Raw genomic sequence first — 19558 nt, forward strand, 5'->3', positions numbered from 1 at the left:
CTCTGCAACAGTGACACTGGGAAGAGGCACACGACTTTGGGATGGATTGAATTGGCCTTCTGCTCAAAGCGAGCATAGAATGCATTGTTCATCAGGTAGGGCTGCACTTTCACCTGACTTTGCCTAACTTTGCTTTACAGCCACATAGAATATTCAGACCATGCCACAGTCTGCGGGTGTTTGAGTGACTAGGCAGGGACTCGTTTGCCCCGCTATTGAATCTTGGCATTCTTGATGGCTTTGCAAAGATCACAGCGAGCTCTCTTGTACCACTTGGCATTGTTTGACTTGCGTGCACCTGGGAATTGTGAGGAAGAGCGGAAGATTTGCTTCCTCATTCTCAGGAATATGGGGACTTTGCGTTAAACTTTAGATAGTCACAAAATGCTGGAGTAACTCAGCGGCTCAGGCAGCATCTCTGAATAGAAGGAATAGATGACGTTTCGGGTCAAGACCCTTCTTCAGACTGAGCGTCAGGGGAAGAAGGAAAGCATTAAACCATACCTGGTTGTCAATTTCATGGCGTCGTAACAGTGAATGCCAATAATGCCGTCAACACTAAGCAGAATAAAATCGCCCATTGGACATGACAATGTAAACACACTGCGTTGACATAACATTTTCTCGGCTGTTTAGCATCGCCAATATTTCCTGTGAGCAGAGGATCCTTTACTCTCAAAATGTGAATAATTGTTTCTGAATAAAGTTTATTTCAACTTTTTCAAATTATTTTAACGGCGCTCCTTAAAACATAGAAAATATCCCACGAGATACCAGCAAACGGGTAACACCTGCTTTATTGAGCAGTAAATTTGTGAAACTAGTCAACATTACATTTGGGAAGACCGTTCTCAATATATTGTTCCGCATTCCAACAGATTGCTTTGCCACACCGGACAGGAGGCCATCCAGTCTGATAAGACCTCCATTTCACAAAATGCTGGAGTAACTCAGCAGGTCAGGCAGCATCTCAGGAGAGAATGAATGGGTGACGTTTCGGGTCGAGACCCTTCTCCAGTCTGATAAGACCTCCCTCGGGTGGCCGTAGCTGGGAATTGAGCACAGGAGCTGCCAATTAAATCAGATTGTTACCACCTTCCCAGTGGTGAGTTTTTGGCAGCTGCCCTACAGTCCCTCTTGGACCCGTGTCAATGAAAGCATTTTCAAATACGTGCGAGTGTTTTCTGGGCTGCATTAACATCGTCCATTGATTCGAGTTAATATGGTCTACGCAATACCACCTTGGACTGATGCGTCGACTCTGCCCTCTCTCTATTTTATGCTTTCCTCCTTCATTTCCCTGTCTTTCGTTCTTGCGTTCATCATTTTCAGTTGCCTTAACTTTAGATATTGCTCACAATTCCCTTTCTATAATCGCCGTGGCCTATCGCAACAAGAGGTCAGGGTTTATATTATTGTTGAGCGCTGCTCTGTTTTCCGTTCTCCCACACAGTGCTGATGTAACTTATTCTCATTAAACAATTCTGCATTCCATCGAAAAAAAACATTAAATACCTTTCCCAGCGCTGAACACCTTATAATAAACCCAATTCCTTGTGTGACTTGGAAGAGATTACCCCTCCCCCTCCTGACCACGAAGAATACCACCGTTAAGTGTCATTTGTGGAAGATTGCTGCTGTAAAGCAGCGGCGGGTGTTGCAAGTGTCTGACTGTCTCTCTCTCTGTCTCTTTCTCCCCGGAATGCATTGACCAGAGGGCAAGCTCTCCACGACCAGCGCCTGAGTGGGCTGGCTGGTCGGGATCTGCGGCTACAATGTATGGGGCTGCTGGCAACCCGGCCGCGAGTTGCCTCGCACACACTCCAATGTATCCGCTCGCTTTGAGCCCAGGCAATGCTCGCCGGCGGCTGCAGGACTCGACGCCTCTCAGCTGCACCGTGATGTGCTGCTGATTACCCAGCGCACAATCGGCTCTCCGCTTCCCTGCTCCACTCCACACCGGCACGAAGAGGAAAATAATAAAGCGCTTAAAAGCAACAACAAAAAAATCTTTAATTGGATTGTGAACTGAACATTGAAGGGAAGCATGAGTGAAAGCCCCCGGTTGCTGCAGAGCTCTGCCGATTGCATATTTGGTGAGTGTAAGGCTATTTTTCTAAAAAGAATATATGCTTAAAGGGCGAATATGACCTTTGCAAACTATAGCTCAGGTAATTATTCATCTGCAATTATTTGATAAACGTATTACCTCACTAGTCACAGTCTACGCGGTTGGCTGTCCATTTTCATGCGATTGTTGTATAACCTGTCTCAAGCAGTTTAAATATATATATTTTCCTGTTTGAACCAAGCATTCTGCTGTTTTATTACAGCACAAGCCCCGGGCTGGCTTTGCAGTCCACTGCAGCGGGAATTTAATGTCAATCCGGGTTTCTCTTCAGCCTGTTGCGGTGCAGATTTTAATCTAACGCGGTCAATGATGTAATGTTAGTGGAGAATGCGCCTAGGCCAACTCTGTACACAGCACCACACAAGGAAACCAGAGAGAAGATGTCAAGGTATGCTGTAAACTGCTGAAAAGCTCCACGATGTTAGGATTTTATTCCAATTGTCTAAAGATTAACTCAATTGTTAGATTTGTATGGTTAGAAGGTTTTGCAATGCACAATAGTGTTGGGTACACTTGGAAATGTCTATATTGTAACATGTATAGTTGTATTTGTATTGTGAAAATATTAAGACAATTACCGAGTTCACTGCTTTTAAGAAATAGATACAAAGTTTTTGGTAGTATTTGTTGATAGTCCAGATACTGCATTATGTATTTTTGTAATATAACGGGAAGTGTTATTTGATAATGTCAAGTCAACTTTATTTGTCACATACATATATATACAAGATGTGCAGTGAAATGAAAGTGGCAACGCCTGCGGATTGTGCTAAAACTACAAACAGAATTTTAAAAAAATTTAACATAAAAAATAAATTAATACAGTAAATTAAATTAGTCCCTGGTGATATGATTTCTCTGGCCAGGCAGGTCTTCCAGAATTGCTAAAATAAATTGGATTGTTTTAGCTCCACAGATACAGTTGGTACAGCTACTACCTCACAGTGGAAAAGACCTGGGTTCAATCCTGACCTCGGGTGCTGTCTGTGTGGAGTTTGCAAGTCCTCTCTGTGACCACGTGGGTTTCCTCCGGGTGCTCCGGACACTTCCCGCATCCCAAAGATGTGCAAGTTTGTGGGTTAATTGGCTTCTGTGAATTGCCCCTGATATGTAGGGAGCAGATGAGAAAGTGGGATAATGTAGAACCAGTGTGAGCGATCGATCGAAGGTTGGCATGGACTCTGTTTTATGCCGTATCTTGAAACTTAAACGAAATGAAAGATACCAGTATATTTCAAACTTTATTTTTCTTTTGAAATCTATTGGATTGCCAGGTTCCTTATCTAGATTGTGTCGGATTCCTTGAAAATGCCTTCATACCAAAAAATCTGAATTTATTAGATTAGAATATAAATAATTATGTCGTTAGTGCAGGGAACATACAATTTGATGACCTCTAGTTACTATGAGGGGTTGCTAGAGAACTATGGCCCAAGAGTCATGGAAGTGACTTTTAAATTATTTTTCATTTGAGAGGCCTGATTGTCACTAACAATACTGCTTTAATTATCTGTCTCTAATTGCCCCTGAACTGAGGGAACAGTTAAGAGTCAATGACAGGATAGAGGATTGTAAAACTAGAGGACATATGCTCAAGGTGAGAGCAGAGAGATTTAAGTGGGAGTTTAGGGGTAACTTTTTCACTCGGAGGGTAGTCAATATCCAAAATGAGCTGCCAAAGAAACCTATAGAAGTGGATACAATTACGTCTCTCTAAATATGTGTGAACGAATAGGAAGGATTTAGAGGGATATATAGACCACATATGGGCAAAGGGGACTAGCCTAGAATGCCAACTTGGTCAGCATATTTCGAGGGGATGGGGGGGGGAGGAGCAGAGGGCATGTTTCCATGTTCTATGAATTTATGACATTAGTAAGTCTGGAGCCATCAGTCTTTAGACCTGATCAAGTGAGGTTTTTGGAGTTTTTTTCTCGAAAGACATAGTGGGTTTTAATACTAGCCTGGTAGTTTTATGGTTACTGAAACTCGTGTCTCTAGATCGTAGGTCCAGAACTGGTTACTGATCCAGTAACTTCACTACAATCTATCCATTTGCACCCCTTCCAAATTTGGTGGAAAGTTTCCGCTTTCTTATTTAATTTCCGCCATTCCGATTTTGCCTCACATTTTTCTGCAAAACAGTCGGTAATTGCAATTTGTCAATTCGGCCGCTAGAGGTCGCTAGGGGTTCCGCAAGAAATTCACCCGCCCTGGAAGGCTCCCCGAAAACGTGGCACCTCGGTTGGGCAAGGCACCCAATCTCGGCCTCATTGGGACTTCCATGGCCAATTTGTCAATTTGGCCGCCAGAGCTCGCTAGGGGTTCTGCGAGAAACCCCCCCGCCCTGGAAGTCTCCCTGAAAATGTGGCACCTAGGCTGGGAAAGGCAGCCAATCTCTACCTCATCGGGACTTCCACGGCCGATCGGTGGGTTGAATTTGCAACCTGCGGCTGGGGCTCTGGAACTCCAGCCCAGTTGGAGCCAGCACATCTATCCCCATAGCCGACTTCCTTGGCCAGATAAACCTGCAAAGCTCGGGAACCAAGAGTGCCAGAAAATCAGTGGTGGAACTGTAATGAGTAAATATTACATTTAAGTGCAAGATTATATAACTATATTAATTAATTAAGACGGGGATAAAATATAAAACACAGCAGAAAAGCCAATTACCACCTTTTTGTGCTGATTATCTTTTAATGTGCGAATTTACTTCAATTACTACCGTATGCTTAGTCGTGTTGCATATATCAACTCTTTCTTCATAACTTAGTCATACATTTTATGACCATTGTTCTTTTATTCAATACCAAGAGAATTGGGATGTGGAAGGAAAAAGCAAAATAGAAAAAACAAAACAAAACACTTATTTGTGTTGCAAAAAGTATCTCTGTTCAATGACCTTTCTATAAATAGCAGAAGATACTCATGATAGGCCTGACATTGTACATGTAGTCCAAGAACTACAGACTGTTGGAAATAATAGTAGTTTTTTCACACATGAATGTAGTGCAACGCGTATGCGCATTTTGTGTGCATACCATTTTTGCTGAAAAGTTGTATACACGCCATATTCTGAATTTTGATGTAAAATTCTGAATTTTGGACAACAAAATTATGAATTTATAAAATCAAATGTTGGGAGGTCTGCATTTGTTGCGCATACTGAGGACGTCTGAACCAACAATCCTAAGATCAAGTTCAAGTCTGCATCGAATGGTATTGAAACACTAGCTAATAATTTGGAAATTGAGGAACAATTAATGCGGACCACAAAATTATGGTTAGTGCAACTCCAGACCCATGAATGTGTTTGATTCTTAACTTCTGAAATTACTGAGAAACCCACTCAGTTCAAGGACAATTGGAGATGGACAGTAAATCCTGGGGGGCCAATGACACCTAGTTCCTGAAGTACTGAACCAAGTACTGCTCTAAGCCTAGAGGAGGTCTATGTATTTCTGCATGACCATATCTTAGTGCTAAAATGTAATGTGAATGTGTGGTACTTATTTTTTTCCTCTGATGAGACAATGTCATTCTATGTTGGTGTTCAGTCAGACATTTCAATAATGTCAACAGCATATCCCACCTTTGACATACATTGCACGCATCTAGATTTGTGATACTCTCATTTTCTCAAGGCGCCTAACTTCATTAGTAGAAATTCTTGCAAATATTTTATCTGAGTGAGAAATGTTTTAAAAGTGACTATAAGGCATACTATTTTCATCAGTAAATGTCATGTAGAGCACAAAAAATATTTTATTTCTGTATATGGCAAATTGCAGCTTATTTTATGTAATTATTGCAAAATTTGATTCAGAAATGTAATCATCTTTCTGCACATATCCTAAGACCGGAAGTGTAACAAAACATTGTCTCAAAGTAATAGATATTGAACTTTGTTCTAATAGTCTAGTCTAGAACTAGTCTAATAGTTGTTTTTCTGGTTTATCAAAATAGGTTATATTTATAAATTACACGGTAGAAAACACTTAGCGAAGTATATTCGCTAGAAAGTTAAAACAAAATGCTATTGCTTATATCTAATCATTTTTCATTCTTGTGCAGCTGGATGTTTCCTTTCAGTAAAACTGAGCAAAAATATCAGCATGTGTTGTGAATTCTGAGGTGAAGTTTTGATTGCAGAAAATCACTTCTTCCTGTGGGTAGTAGTACATGCATCCTGTCACATTTTGCTGAATGTGTGTAATTGGCAAGCAAATATCGACTTGATTCTTACCGGTAAAGCAGTTTTAATATATTTGGGCAAAGATCATCGTTATATAATGTTGTTGAATATTATAAATTTGGTATAGGTTACCTTTCAAATTGCATAGCTGTGATTTAGTTGCGTTTCTTGCATAAACGATCACGACAATGGACTTTTCGAAACGTGACCTTTAATTTATCTGGCAATTGTGTTTTCGGAAGTCCTGAATTTGTTAGTGGCTGCTGGCAAACTTTGTGCTTCATTGTGGTCTTGCGATTGGCCTTATTAGATTTTAAAAGACAGGATAGTGTAAGTAGATCATATTCGAATAATTAAGTTTACAATACTGAGGATGACCACAATTTTCTCAAAACAGTCAGCCGCAGATGCTGGACTCTTATCACAATTTATCATTTTCTCTCTTGGTGCAACATGAGGCAGTAACGAAAGGAGGAGTTTTGGAAAATTGAGGAATGGGCTTGGAAAGGTTCAGTACATAGGGGATGATTAAATATAGAATATTCTTGCACACTTTTGCTGAAGTACGGTACATGGATGGTTTCCAAAGGAAACTGGGACAAAAAAAATGATTTTAAAGAGCAAAGCTAAGTGGCAGTTTAGTAAGTTGGACGAGTTGCCTAGTTTGAAGACAATTATCAGAATAGAGAAGTTAAATTTAATTTATGACTTTTTGTGATTCCACACTGAAAATATTTTTCTGGTTTATTTTTGGAAGATTTTTTAATTAGAATCTAAAAGCCTTAAAAACTAGAATATTAATTTTATTAATTTAATATTAAAACAAATTATTTAAGGTTTTTTAAGCTATTGAATTTACAAGCTGTTCAGTTACTTAAAAAAATTAAATATTGATTTTCATTAGAGGAAATGCAAGTTTTTGTAAAACCTTTTTGCTTCCAAAGCTAAAGCTGCAAAGACTGATTGTTAACAAAGGCTCCAATTTTACTTTATTTATGATTTGAATAATGTGCTTTTTATCTTTTGATAATTATTGGAAATGATTGCAGGTCAATAAGCTCCACCTATTGTAGAAATGAAATTGCTTTGCAGAAAAATGCTGCAATTTATTGATTGATATTGTTCTCATCATTTTCAGTGTTTTCTGAGGAAAACACTTTTAACGCTGCAGACAGCAAACAATATTACTGATATATGCATTTCCTGTAGCGACAGCCATCTGCAGTAGGCTATTGTATACAGCATGTTCTGTAGAAATGTGCTGGTGATCACATCACTGAAGAATTCTGCGATGACTCACTGGTGATTCCTGGCAATTGAATTTTATTCCTACATGTATCACTTGCAGTGCATCATTCCTGCATCGTGACACTTAGCAGCGCAGGTATTCTCCAGCCAGAAACCGCTGCTTCAGTTGCATAGCATTGTTTGACTTTCCAGTTAATGTGTAGTGCAGTGGCAATCATATTCCATGAATCCCAGAATTATTTAAAGAATGTCACAGGTAAGGATTGTCTCTGAAAATTACAATTTGAATTAAATCATTCAAAATGTAATCTGAGGCTACAATGGTTTATGCCTCAGAATTTTTAAATATTGGCATAGTGCATGACATATATGTTTAAATAATAATTGGGTGGCTCGGATATTACATGGCACCTTTTCTGGTGGGGTGCAATTTTTACTTGCTGAACCTATGGGTGTGAATCTGTGGAATTCATTGCACAGTCGGCAGTGGAAGGCGCGTCTTTGGATATTTTTAAAGCCGAGATAAATAGGTTCTTGATAAGTAAGGATGTCAAAGGTTATGGGGAGAAGGCAGGAGAATGGGGTTGAGGGGGAATAATAGAATGATCGAATGGCGGAGAGGCTCGATGGGCTGAAGGGCCTAACTTGGCTCCCATGTTTAATGAAGCTTTAGAAGAGGCCCATATTAGGTATGTGAATGTATATCGAGCTGCCATGGAGTGCATGATGAGATATAATGACCATTGCAAGGGAATTAACACACTTCTTCCAGTCGGAATGATAGTGATAAAATGACATTGGTGGTTTCTAGATTGGCAGATACCAGTGGATTAATGAAGAATCAACCTCAGTCAACCTTTCCATGGTTTCACGCCTTCTAGCAGCTGAGGTCACATTTTAACACTGTTTGACTAAATGGGCAAGTAGTGGGCAGATAGTTGCAAAATGAGTCATGCACTTTTCTTTTCAATATTGATATGTTGCTGCAGAACCTCCCCTCCAGCACTTTCCTCACCATGTCCTGAACTACAGAAATGCAAGCAAGAGTTGAGTGCTGTAATCATTAGAAGTATAGTTCGACCTGCATACACGACTCCAGTACAATCACCAGAGTCAGTTTTGCAATTTACACACCTGCCAGTAAAATTTTGGGATCAGTAACTGAGGTACCAGAGGCACTGAAATCCACTGAAACATTGGTTTTATTAAAATAAAGTGAACTAAATGAGGTGTTTTTCTGAGCCCCATAAGGGAATCTTGAACTCCCCCTGCACTGGTAACTCTTTCATCATAACCCCACCACCAACCCCTTGACCTCCATAAATTGAGATTCTAATGCCAGTGACAAATTGCCTTCTGCTGCTTGATATATCTTGTGGTGATTTTGGCTAAGTTTGGGCAGATCTACACTTGAAATAAATAAGATCAGAAATTAAAATATACAGGGTTCATAAGACAAGTGTTTTGACTGTTTGCTGTGTTGCTCTGCACCTATCTGGGTTAAAATGCAGTTTTAATTGCAATATTTAATCTATTCTCACACTAACCAATTGCACCTCTGAATCCATGCCCAATGATGGGCTACAAAAGCATGATCACAGCTCCTGCTTCCTAACCTGAAGTTGGCAATGTGCCTATTTAAATCCTCTTCCAATTCCAGAACAGAATCACGCAATGGTATAGCACAGAAATCACCCCTTTGGCCCAACTGGCCATTGCCAATGGTGATGTCTATTGACTCTAATCCTATTTGCCTGCATTAGTTCTACTCCTTTCCCATCCAAGTACCTGTCTAAATGCCTTTAAGACTAATTGTATCTGCATTTACCATCTCCTTTGGTAAATAATTCCATGCAACTATAATCCGCAGTGTGGAAAAATGTGCCCCTCAGATATCCTTTCAATTTCTCCTCTCTCCTTATCCCTATGCCCTCTAGTTTTAGACGACACCATGCTGGGAAAAAGATTCAGAGTATATATCTTACCTATGTCCCTCCTAATCTTGTAAGCTTCGACCTAAGATAACCCCTCAGCCTGTAATGCTTCACTGAGAACAAACCAGACCTCTTAAATTTCTTCATGAACCTAGAGCCCTCCAAACCAAGCAACACCCTGATGAATCTCTTCTGCACTCGATCTAATGCTACCGCATTCATCCAATAGTGTGGCATTTAGAACTCCATCAACACTCCTATGGTTCCTGCTATTTACTGTACATGTACTACCTGTATTTGATGTCCCACAATATATTGTGTCATACAAGTCTGGAAGAGAGATCATCTGAAACAGGCTGAGCAACTTTGGCGTGACAAGTGGAAAATATAATGGAACCAGAATACTCAAGGTGAGCAGTCTCCACACATTGAATACTTCCAGGTTTCAAAGAGTAATTTTTCCTTTCAGGTTCTCTCTACTCTTTAAATCTGAAACCAGAAGCTAAGGAGGAAAACAAGTAAAGAAAAATAGGCGTAAGGAATAGGCACAATTGTAAAAAGTAGAAATCGTTGCAGTTAAATGTGTTGAAATAATTGATAATACTTGAAAAACATTACACTGAAAAGTAAAAATAATTTTCCACTTAGATTTCAATCAATATTTTGATTATAGGTAATGTAAACTGAATGGTTAAAATGTAAGAATATTTGATTTTTATCAGTAAGGGAGATAGGAATGTTTTGGGTGATTTTGGGTCTAAATGATGCAGTAAAATAATTAGTCCCATTCTTTTCCTCTTATTTTCTTTCCCCACCCTCTCTGCGAATTTTGTATTTATGTCATTTGCCTGGTCCTGAGGATATCCCTGTTCACTATTTATGCATAAGCATGGCTTTCAGTCATTGATGTAGATATAATTGTCTGTTACGTGATGAAAGAAGTATACCACTTCATTGCAGGCAGTAAGCTGCCATCACTCTCTTGGTGACTATGAATATTATGCCTTTCATTCATTTGTTCTTTGTACTTTTTCATATCTGTAGTTTCCAACTCCCCTGACTCTCAGTCTGAAGAAGGATCTCAACCAGAAATGTCACCTATTCCTTTTTCTCCATTGCTGCCTGACCCGCTGAGTTACTCCAACTTTTTGTGTCTATCTTCAGTGTAAGCCAGCATCTGCAGTTCCTTCCTACAAATGAATATAATAAAACTTTGTCCTATTCAAAGATTAGGAGTTGTATGAGGCTTTTGAGACCAGATGTCTCTCTCAAATGTTGCCTGTACACCAGGGATTGTGCCAAACTCAGAAAGGGGCAGTTTATTGTTTTTGTGGTATGGATTTAGTGCTGTTAATGAGTTGAAAAAACCCATCTGAATAGAGCACCAGTAGGGTTTTTTTTGGTACTGTTCGGTGCTGTGTCTGATTATTGTAATTATAATCAATCAAGAGCACTTTGAAAGATCCGGTTGCAGAAAAAAAGGCTGTATTTATTTTCACTGCTGAGCTACTTCTAGAGATGGGTTGGAGGACTTCATCCAGCAAGTGATATAATTTAATGATAGTCACCAATTGGGGAAAGGGCCAGGATGGAGGGGTGAAGCATGGCAAAGGGAGGATATGGTGCAGTCTTTTAATATACTCATGGACAGAAAATTTGTTGACACTTTATAGCACTGTAACATTGTACTGTATTTATCTACATAAAGGAAATAACATACATTGTAATTCTCGATTCAATGTTTCTATCCCACTTCAATTTCCTCTTGAGTAAAAAAAAAACTGCTGAAGGAACTTAGGGAGTCAGGCAGCATCTCTGGAGGACATGGATAGATGATGTTTTGGGTTGGGCCTGGCTTTATCCTGCTCCCACCTCTTTTCCAGCTTTCTCCCCCCTACTACAATGAGTCTGAGGAAGGGTCCGGACCTGAAACATCACATTGATTGACAATAAAAATGAAAAGCCTTTTATCTAAAGCATTGATAGCCATTGTAATTTATGAAAGAGTTTGTACCTATTTGACAAAAATCAGTTAATAAGTGATGGAGTGTACTATAGACAATAGGTGCAGGAGGAGGCCATTCGGCCCTTTGAGCCAGCACCGCCATTCAATGTGATCATGGCTGATCATTCTCAATCAGTACCCCGTTCCTGCCTTCTCCCCATACCCCCTGGGCAATTCTTTATAAATGTTTTGCCTTTTGCTGCCAGCTGGTGATATTGATGATTCTCTTTGACCTGTTGCAATGCTTTTCTGACTGTGCAGCCATGATGGTACAGAGTAGGGGTTGTCAAACTCTTGACCACTAGCAATGTCCCAGACCGATGAAGATTTAAGTGTGAATTGGAATGAATTTGAGTTGAAGGGTAACCTTGAGGTGATGCTGTTCCAACCATTCTGCATCTCTGGTGTTTCCATTGTCCAGGTTTGTCTCAAGGAGATGCCGTCAAAGCAACCTTGTCAAGTTGCACTTTGTTATTACTATATATGTCACCATGCACTAGAGGATTAACATTGAGTTCTGTGGGTGGGCAATGATTGAATCTGACTGATCTGCAGTATTCTTCTTAATTTCTGCATCGACCCACGTGTGCGATCATTACTCTGTCACATTCCTGATCTGCAACATGTGAACAATGGAAGGATGGGAAGTGAATTAATTATTACAAAGTGCCCAGTTTCTTTGTTATTGTTGTAGTCATGGTATTGATTCTGGCAGTCGATGTAACGGTCTGAATTGGATAACAGTGGGAAATTTTAGATGTTGAAGTAATTGAGAGTCAGAGGAGTTAGTTGGGTCGATTTAAAATCTGGGGTGGGGTTCTGGGGAGAATAAAAATTGTGCGAGTGTAAAATCATGTAAATGGGTGCAGCCATAGAGGCACAGGATCTTATAGCATCGAAACAGGCCCTTCGGCCCAACTTGCCCACGTCAATCAAGTTGCCCTATCTGTACTAGCCCCACCTGCCCGCGTCTGGCCCATTTCCCTCTGTACTTTTTAATATCCATGTACCTGTCCAAATGTGTCTTAAATGTTGTCACAGTACCTGGCTCAACTACCTCCTCTGGGAGCTTGTTCCATATACTCAAAACTGTGTGAAAAAAAGTTGCCCCCCCGGGTTCCGATTAAACCTTTCCCTCCTCATCTTAAACTTATGTCCTCTGATCCTTGATTCCTCCACTCTGAAAAAAGACTCTACATTCACCCTAGCTATCTCCCTCATGATTTTATACACCTCTAAAAGATCACAGCTCAGTCTCCTACACTCCAAGGAATAAAGTCCTAGCCTGCCAAACCTCTTCTTATAGCTCAGACCCTCAAGTCCTGGCAACTCCTTGGGCACTTGATGTTTAATGTGAATTTTGTGGGCCAAAAGGCCTGTTTACAAGCTGTATGACTTTGCATTGAATGGACCAGGTCATTCACTCTGAGTGTAGTTGTATCATGTTATAAGTTGTATTCATTGTTGGTTGCTACAAACTTAATTAGTGCCCCGGCTATCATTTAGTTTCTGTCTGGAGTTTTGGTGGCAGAATTAAAACTGTGTGTAATATCATGTAAATGGGCACTTGACAATCAATGTGGATTTTCTGCAGAGCTCCACCAGTCTGGGGGTTCAATCCTGACTGTCAGTGATGTCTATGGGAAATTTGCATATTCTCTCTGTGCCTGCAAGGATTCCTTCCTCCCCAAGTGAATTCCCGGTATTATGTAAGCCTGTATCTGTGCTGTATCAAAAAATAAATGCTGGGAGCACTCAGTAAGTCAGGCAGTGCCTGAGAAAAAGCAGTGTTAATGTTTTACATCAAAAACTCTTCTATTCTGACTGTGGGGAGAATAAAATGAGATTAATAAAGGTTCATTGAATATGGATATTAGATGGTCAGCATGGAGTTGGTGGGGCAAAGGACCTGCTCCTGTGCTGAATGATTCATATGTAGTGTAAAGCTTGTGTGCCACTTTTTTCCAAGCCCAAGTAGTTTCAGGTCTTTCTGCAGGCTGGCACGGTCTGATTTACTAGCATTGGAACTATAAGTGGAGCTGTACGCTATCAGATTCTCAGCAAGGAGTCCCACTCGTGACCTACTGTGATGAAGTGGCCGAATTAATGTAGTGGCTAAAGGTAGTGGCTAATGTAGTAGCAAGGTTTTCATCCCAGACAGCTCTTTTTGGGTGAACAGCAACTTCTTTGCCTCCAAAAACCATGCTGTAGTTTTGTGAAGGATTTCATTTCAGGTTTGTAGAGTCTCTTTGAAAGTAATGCTGAGTAAAATGTTACATTGGTGGAGAGGTCATTTACCGTCATTTTCTGGGCATTCAGTTCATGTAACCCATTCTGGGTAAAGGCAGTGATTAGGTCAGTTTCCCAGCTGTTATCAGGCAACTGAACCATCCTATCACCAACTAGAGACCGATCGTGAGCTACCATCCACCTCATTGGAGACCTTTGGACTATCTTTTATCAGGCTTCATCTTGCACTCAAAATTATTCCCTTTCTCCTGTATCTGTCCACTGTGGATGGCTTGATAGTAATCATGTATAGTCTTTTCGCTGTCTGGATAGCATGCAATAAAAAGCTTTTCACTATACCTCGGTACATGTGACGATAAACTAAACTGAATTCAGTCTCTGAATTGCATAGAAGTTCAGTTTCATAAGCTGTTCTAAGGTGAATTTTATGTACATTGGATTTCTCTGGATCCTTTACTATATGCATATGCACCTTTACTATTTTATACTTTAATGGTAGTGGGTTCCTATCTTATCATTTTGTATAAATAAAAATTAAAAACCTATGGAATTAGAAAATAATTTAACATTTACCTCGCATAGATTAATTCCTGGTGTTCGTTTTTTATGAAGGGGTGATGTTGATGTTAGAATGCTGACTAATTAGACAAGAAGAGGAGGTGGATGGGCTGGAGGTGGGTGTACTGATGCTGCCAAATATCAGGGAGCTGGTGGGCGTTCAACCTTTATTGTGAATTTGTCAAACAAGCACAGCACAACAGATGGCGTTGACGATCCTGCCAACTTTTGTGAACTTGCCGACAACATGTCATAAGATGGCCTGGATGATCCCAGCATCTGCAGTTATTTTCCTACACCACTGACTTTTGTGATCTTGGTGGCATCAGAGTCTATTTTCTCAAGGCATCGCAGTCCTGTGTCAAAATGCCTGATTGCTTCCACTGTCTTTTGCAGTGAAAAATTTGAATGTTTTCATCTCGCATGAATCATTCACACAGAGTGGTGAATCTGTGGAATTCTCTGCCACAGAAGGTAGTTGAGGCCAGTTCATTGGCTATATTTAAGAGGGAGTTAGATGTGGCCCTTGTGGCTAAAGGGATCAGGGGGTATGGAGAGAAGGCAGGTATGGGATACTGAGTTGGATGATCAGCCATGATCATATTGAATGGTGGTGCAGGCTCAAAGGGCCGAATGGCCTACTCCTGCACCTATTTTCTATGTTTCTATGTTTCTATCTGCTTGAGTCTCACTGATGGAATTTTGAGTTTTCACCTCACTTAGTTTGACAGCTCCTGAGAGTGGGAATCATTGTGCATTGTAAATAATTTAGTATTTTGTAAACCTGTACTATAGGTCTTTTTGTTTGTGCAATTAGACCATTTTAATTACGTGAATTTATCTAAGGTTAAGTTTTGCTCCATTTGTGGACCGTCACAGATTGCTCATGCTAGATTCCAATATCCATCCACATTTACCCTGTAAAAGGTGACTCTACGTGTCTTCCTAATTGAGATAACGAGTACCATGGGTTGGAATTGAAACTAAAATTTATCGTGGGGGAACTCAAACCAAAGTTGCTTTGAACTCCTAAACTATGCCTTGGAAAGATAAAGGCTCTGTCTTTGGGTGGGATGGAGGAGAGAAGATGAGGTGAGAGTGAGTGCAGATTCCAGTTATAAAGTCAGTATTGTGATTAATTAATCTCTTTCTTTACTATTCCAAAGTTAACAATCTGTCTTCAAATCAACTAACATTTGCCTATTGTACAAGAAGTACCTTTTCACTGGCTTGACACGTTAATTAATTGGTTAAAATTGCCTGAGTTCTGTCAGTAATGAAATTACATGAGTAACTACCTGAATTAATCTTACTGACATGCTTGCTGTGTTTCAACCAAATTAAATGAATGGCTTGCTATTTCATTGTACTTTTTCCTAAATCACATTATTTATAGCCTAGCAAGTCTTGAAGACTTAAACAGAATGTAGGTAAGAATGTTTTATTAATTTTGTGTAGTCTACAGTTATTAAAAATATACATGAATGATAGCCTTTATTAAACTCTTTTTTACATTTTAAGTTGGATCACAAATTATCATTCCATTACCATTTGTTTATTTGGTTATTTTATTTCTTGAATCCATATAAGAGCACCTGATTATATCACAATATAGGGCACTTTAATCTGTATTTTAATTCATTTTTAACCTCTATTTTCATTAGTTTTTTACCTTATCTTTTGATTCCTCTATTCATCTGACCATCGTATGGCTCCTTAAAACCTTACTAATCTTCTGAAGTTTTTTTCTATCTACTGGTTTTTAGATTGGTAAACACTTGATGACGTTGTGTGTAGAATTCTTGGTGATTGAATTAATCTAGGTTAGTCATTGAACTAGTAAAAATGGGAAGGTGAGACGTCCCTATCTTCCTGTTTAAATGTTTTTCTTTCCTAGGGCACAGACTACCCTTATCCACTCACTAACTACAATGTATGACAGTAGGGAGTTAGGGACACAAAGACTGCATAATTGACCAATCTATTGTCCCTGTCACCACTGTGTCCCTGTCACGTTCTCCCCGTGACCTGCGTGGGTTTTCTCCGAGATCTTCGGTTTCCTCCCACACTCCAAAGACGTACAGGTATGTAGGTTAATTGGCTGGGTAAATGTAAAAATTGTCCCTAATGGGTGTAGGATAGTGTTAATGTACGGGGATCACTGGGCGGCATGGACTTGGTGGGCCGAAAAGGCCTGTTTCCGGCTGTGTATATATATGATATGATATGATATGATACCACTGGTTGCAAGAATTCTGGGAGAGTGTCAGAAGATTAACCTGTTCTTTGAAAAGGATAATGAACCTGCAGAGGGAATACATTCATTCTCTAGCATGATAAAACACTATTGGCAAATGCGGACAATAAGATGTTGAAATGTACAATTTTACATTTCTAAATCAAGATGTGTACCCCAGAGTTATGGTTTAATGACATGCAATTTTTATTCCAGCAAATCTTATCGGGCTGCTTTAGATTGCTTGTGCCATATCATCTATATTCAACAGATGATAGTTACTCTCATATCAATATACTAAAACTCTTGTTTGTTTGTTCCTGAACTACAGCCAAAACAGTACACGATAGCACAACAATTTTCAGCCCACCTTACTCACCGTCATCCCTTTGGTGCTAATGGAAGAAGTTTCATTGAAATTTGTGTTATATTTTGTTAATTATTCACATTTTAAAGTTTAAATCTATCTCCTAGGGAGGGTGGGGGGAGGGGGATGGAGTGGTGGGGAGGGGGAGGGGGATGGGAGGGGGGGAGGGGAGAGGAGAAGGGGAGAGGAGAAGGGGAGAGGAGAAGGGGAGGGGAGAGGGGGGGAGGAGAGGGTGCTGCACCAATACAGGAGAGATTTGGGCCCACTTGGTCTAGTTTCCCAATAAATGCAGCAGAACCACAGGACAGATACAAGGAACTGCAGATGCTAGAATCTTGAGTGAAACACAAAGGGCTGGAATAACTCAACAGGTCAGGCAGCATTTGTGGTGGGAATAGATAGGTAACATTTCTGGTTTTATAGAACAGGAAAGTAGAATCCTTAATGGCTTTTGAGAAGATTATATCAAGTACCTTTCTTGTGCAGCATCAGTATGAAGTATGATCAGTTTGTACGATGAAGGCACTTGCATTTTGCTGTTTATGAAAGTTCTCTATCTTTCACCCAGTGGCAATGAAGGGATGATGATACAAAACAGGGTTGTTCGTGGTGTTGGAAATGATGATAATCTGTTACATTTATTGTATATTTTCTTAGTGGCAGAGGTTTTGAATTGTGAGGTGTTGCTGTTTTTGCTACTGAAGCTGCAGTTCATGTATATTTTAAGGTAAATTCACATTAAAGTACTTTAGTCACACAGGTGGGTTTCAGAGATAGGCCTGAGATAATGGATTCAACTAAACAAAACTATGGGGTTCATAATGGATGTTCGGAGTCAATAAAGATTAAGGCAGCAGATTAAAACATTCTGGGAAGGTTTATCATTTTACAGGTTTTTATTTGGAACAAAAATCTTATCAGATTTGTATAATTTCTCATTTTAAATTCTGGAATACTAATTTTGTATCGAACCAAATTAAAAATGAAGGAAATTTGGGCCAGTTATTGAAACGTGAGATTAATTCCAACTTTATTGCTTTGATATCTGAACTGGAAAATGTTACTAGTGTATGACTCTGCCAAGCCTCTTCTTATAACTTGTATCAATTGATTTGCTGGTTTGGTAGGTTATAATTAATTAGTAGTTTATTTTATGTCTTTAGTGTATTAATTCACCTCCGATTGGCCAGAATTTTGATTGATTGATTTTGGCTTTGAGGCAATTACTCAAATAAGCTTTGCATATGCCCTGTCTTTAAATCAACAATTATTTTTACTAAGTTATTTCTAATTGTTTAATGACTTGAATATAAAGTGTTATTTATAACAGCTACAAGAATAGGGGTTTATGACATTTGAATTGAGCAACATATATTTCCCCAACATATATTTTTGCCACAGTATATTAAGTAAGATGGAGAGGGGAGGCATTTCACCGATACCCTCAAGTAACTTGTTCTTTTAAATCACCACTGTTGCAAAGCAGTTGATCCCATTTATGTGCCTGAACAATGAAATTAGGAGGAGGAATGGTCACTCAGGTTTTTAATTCAATAATGCTGTCTGGTCTGTGAATCAGTTTTATTAAAACTTTCTTAACTATTTGCTCAAGCATTAAATAATAATTGGCGATGTGCTAATGTTAAGTAATTGGAATAACATCATATGTTGAAAATGTTGACGAATGTTTTGTATTGTGTACATTTGGATAAAGTATATTTTGATTTTTTTTTTTAAATCACTAAAATTCTACTCTTTGTGACCATTTTATACTCTTCTACTACCAGTGATACTCATTACTTTGACAATCCTTCATACTTAAAAAATATTCACTCATAGCTTCTGCCACTTATTCAAACCTGATGCAATTTCATGCTGAAACATCACTGGGATTGTGGCCGCCATTGTATCATCTAACAATACAAATACAGTTTAATCAGTCCTTTCTTTACCAAGCCCATACCTGCACCTCCATCCTGTGCTGGCATGGGTGCACCGATGAAAGCGGATTGCCATGACCGACAGCAAGATCTGCCAATGCATTCTGTCACCTGCTCCATGTCCAGTGAGGCTTGCTGATGGTTTCCTGAAAGGAAGTCAAGCTGTCTTAGTTAGCCCTGAAAACACAGCTCATTTGCTCAGTAGGGCTTCTGTATAGCCGTCTTTGATTTTATTTCAGAAATAAACCGCATTTGAGAACTTCGATTTGATGTTTTGTGCCTGAATTGATCTCCTGAACTATTGCAGTCATCAAGGTTATCCTCGCAACATGCCTGCATTCTTCCTGCATTACATTTTACAGATACAATTTATTCACTGCCTATAATATAGAATAAATTGTTTCTAATGCTTCTACATGCAATCTGTACTCCCAAAACATAAATATTTTGACACTTCTTGAGCCAATATCATAAATTCCTCATTGATGTGTCAGCCCATCGCCTACTCCGCCATTCAATCGTGGCTGATCTTTCTTTCCCTCTCAACCCCATTCTCCTGCCTTCTCCCCACAACCGCTGGCACAAATACTAATCAAGAATCTGTCAATCTCCACCTTAAAAATATCCATTGCCTTGGTCTCCACGTCCGTCTGTGGCAATGAATTCCACAGATTCACCACCTTCTGACTAAAGA

The 19558-nt window shown here is 39.5% G+C and overlaps 1 protein-coding gene across 12 annotated transcripts in view; it reads left to right on the top strand.

Annotated features, from left to right (window-relative positions):
• The first annotated feature begins 1388 nt into the window (after positions 1-1388).
• Positions 1389-19558, top strand: part of dtna (dystrobrevin, alpha) — a 190056-nt gene continuing 171886 nt past the window's right edge. For 3 of the 12 annotated variants that reach the window (XM_078397342.1, XM_078397350.1, XM_078397356.1), the window contains exons 1-2: positions 1394-2096; positions 2334-2519. In XM_078397342.1, the coding sequence (XP_078253468.1) occupies positions 2446-2519 (74 nt within the window). In that variant the 5' untranslated portion in view covers positions 1394-2096; positions 2334-2445. Of the gene's footprint in view, positions 2097-2333; positions 2520-19558 lie in introns of all 12 variants that reach the window. The other 9 variants (XM_078397354.1, XM_078397355.1, XM_078397348.1 and 6 more) reach the window with 8 other exon arrangements.

Source organism: Rhinoraja longicauda, chromosome 4 (assembly GCF_053455715.1).
Source record: "Rhinoraja longicauda isolate Sanriku21f chromosome 4, sRhiLon1.1, whole genome shotgun sequence".
Lineage (NCBI taxonomy): Eukaryota > Metazoa > Chordata > Chondrichthyes > Rajiformes > Arhynchobatidae > Rhinoraja > Rhinoraja longicauda.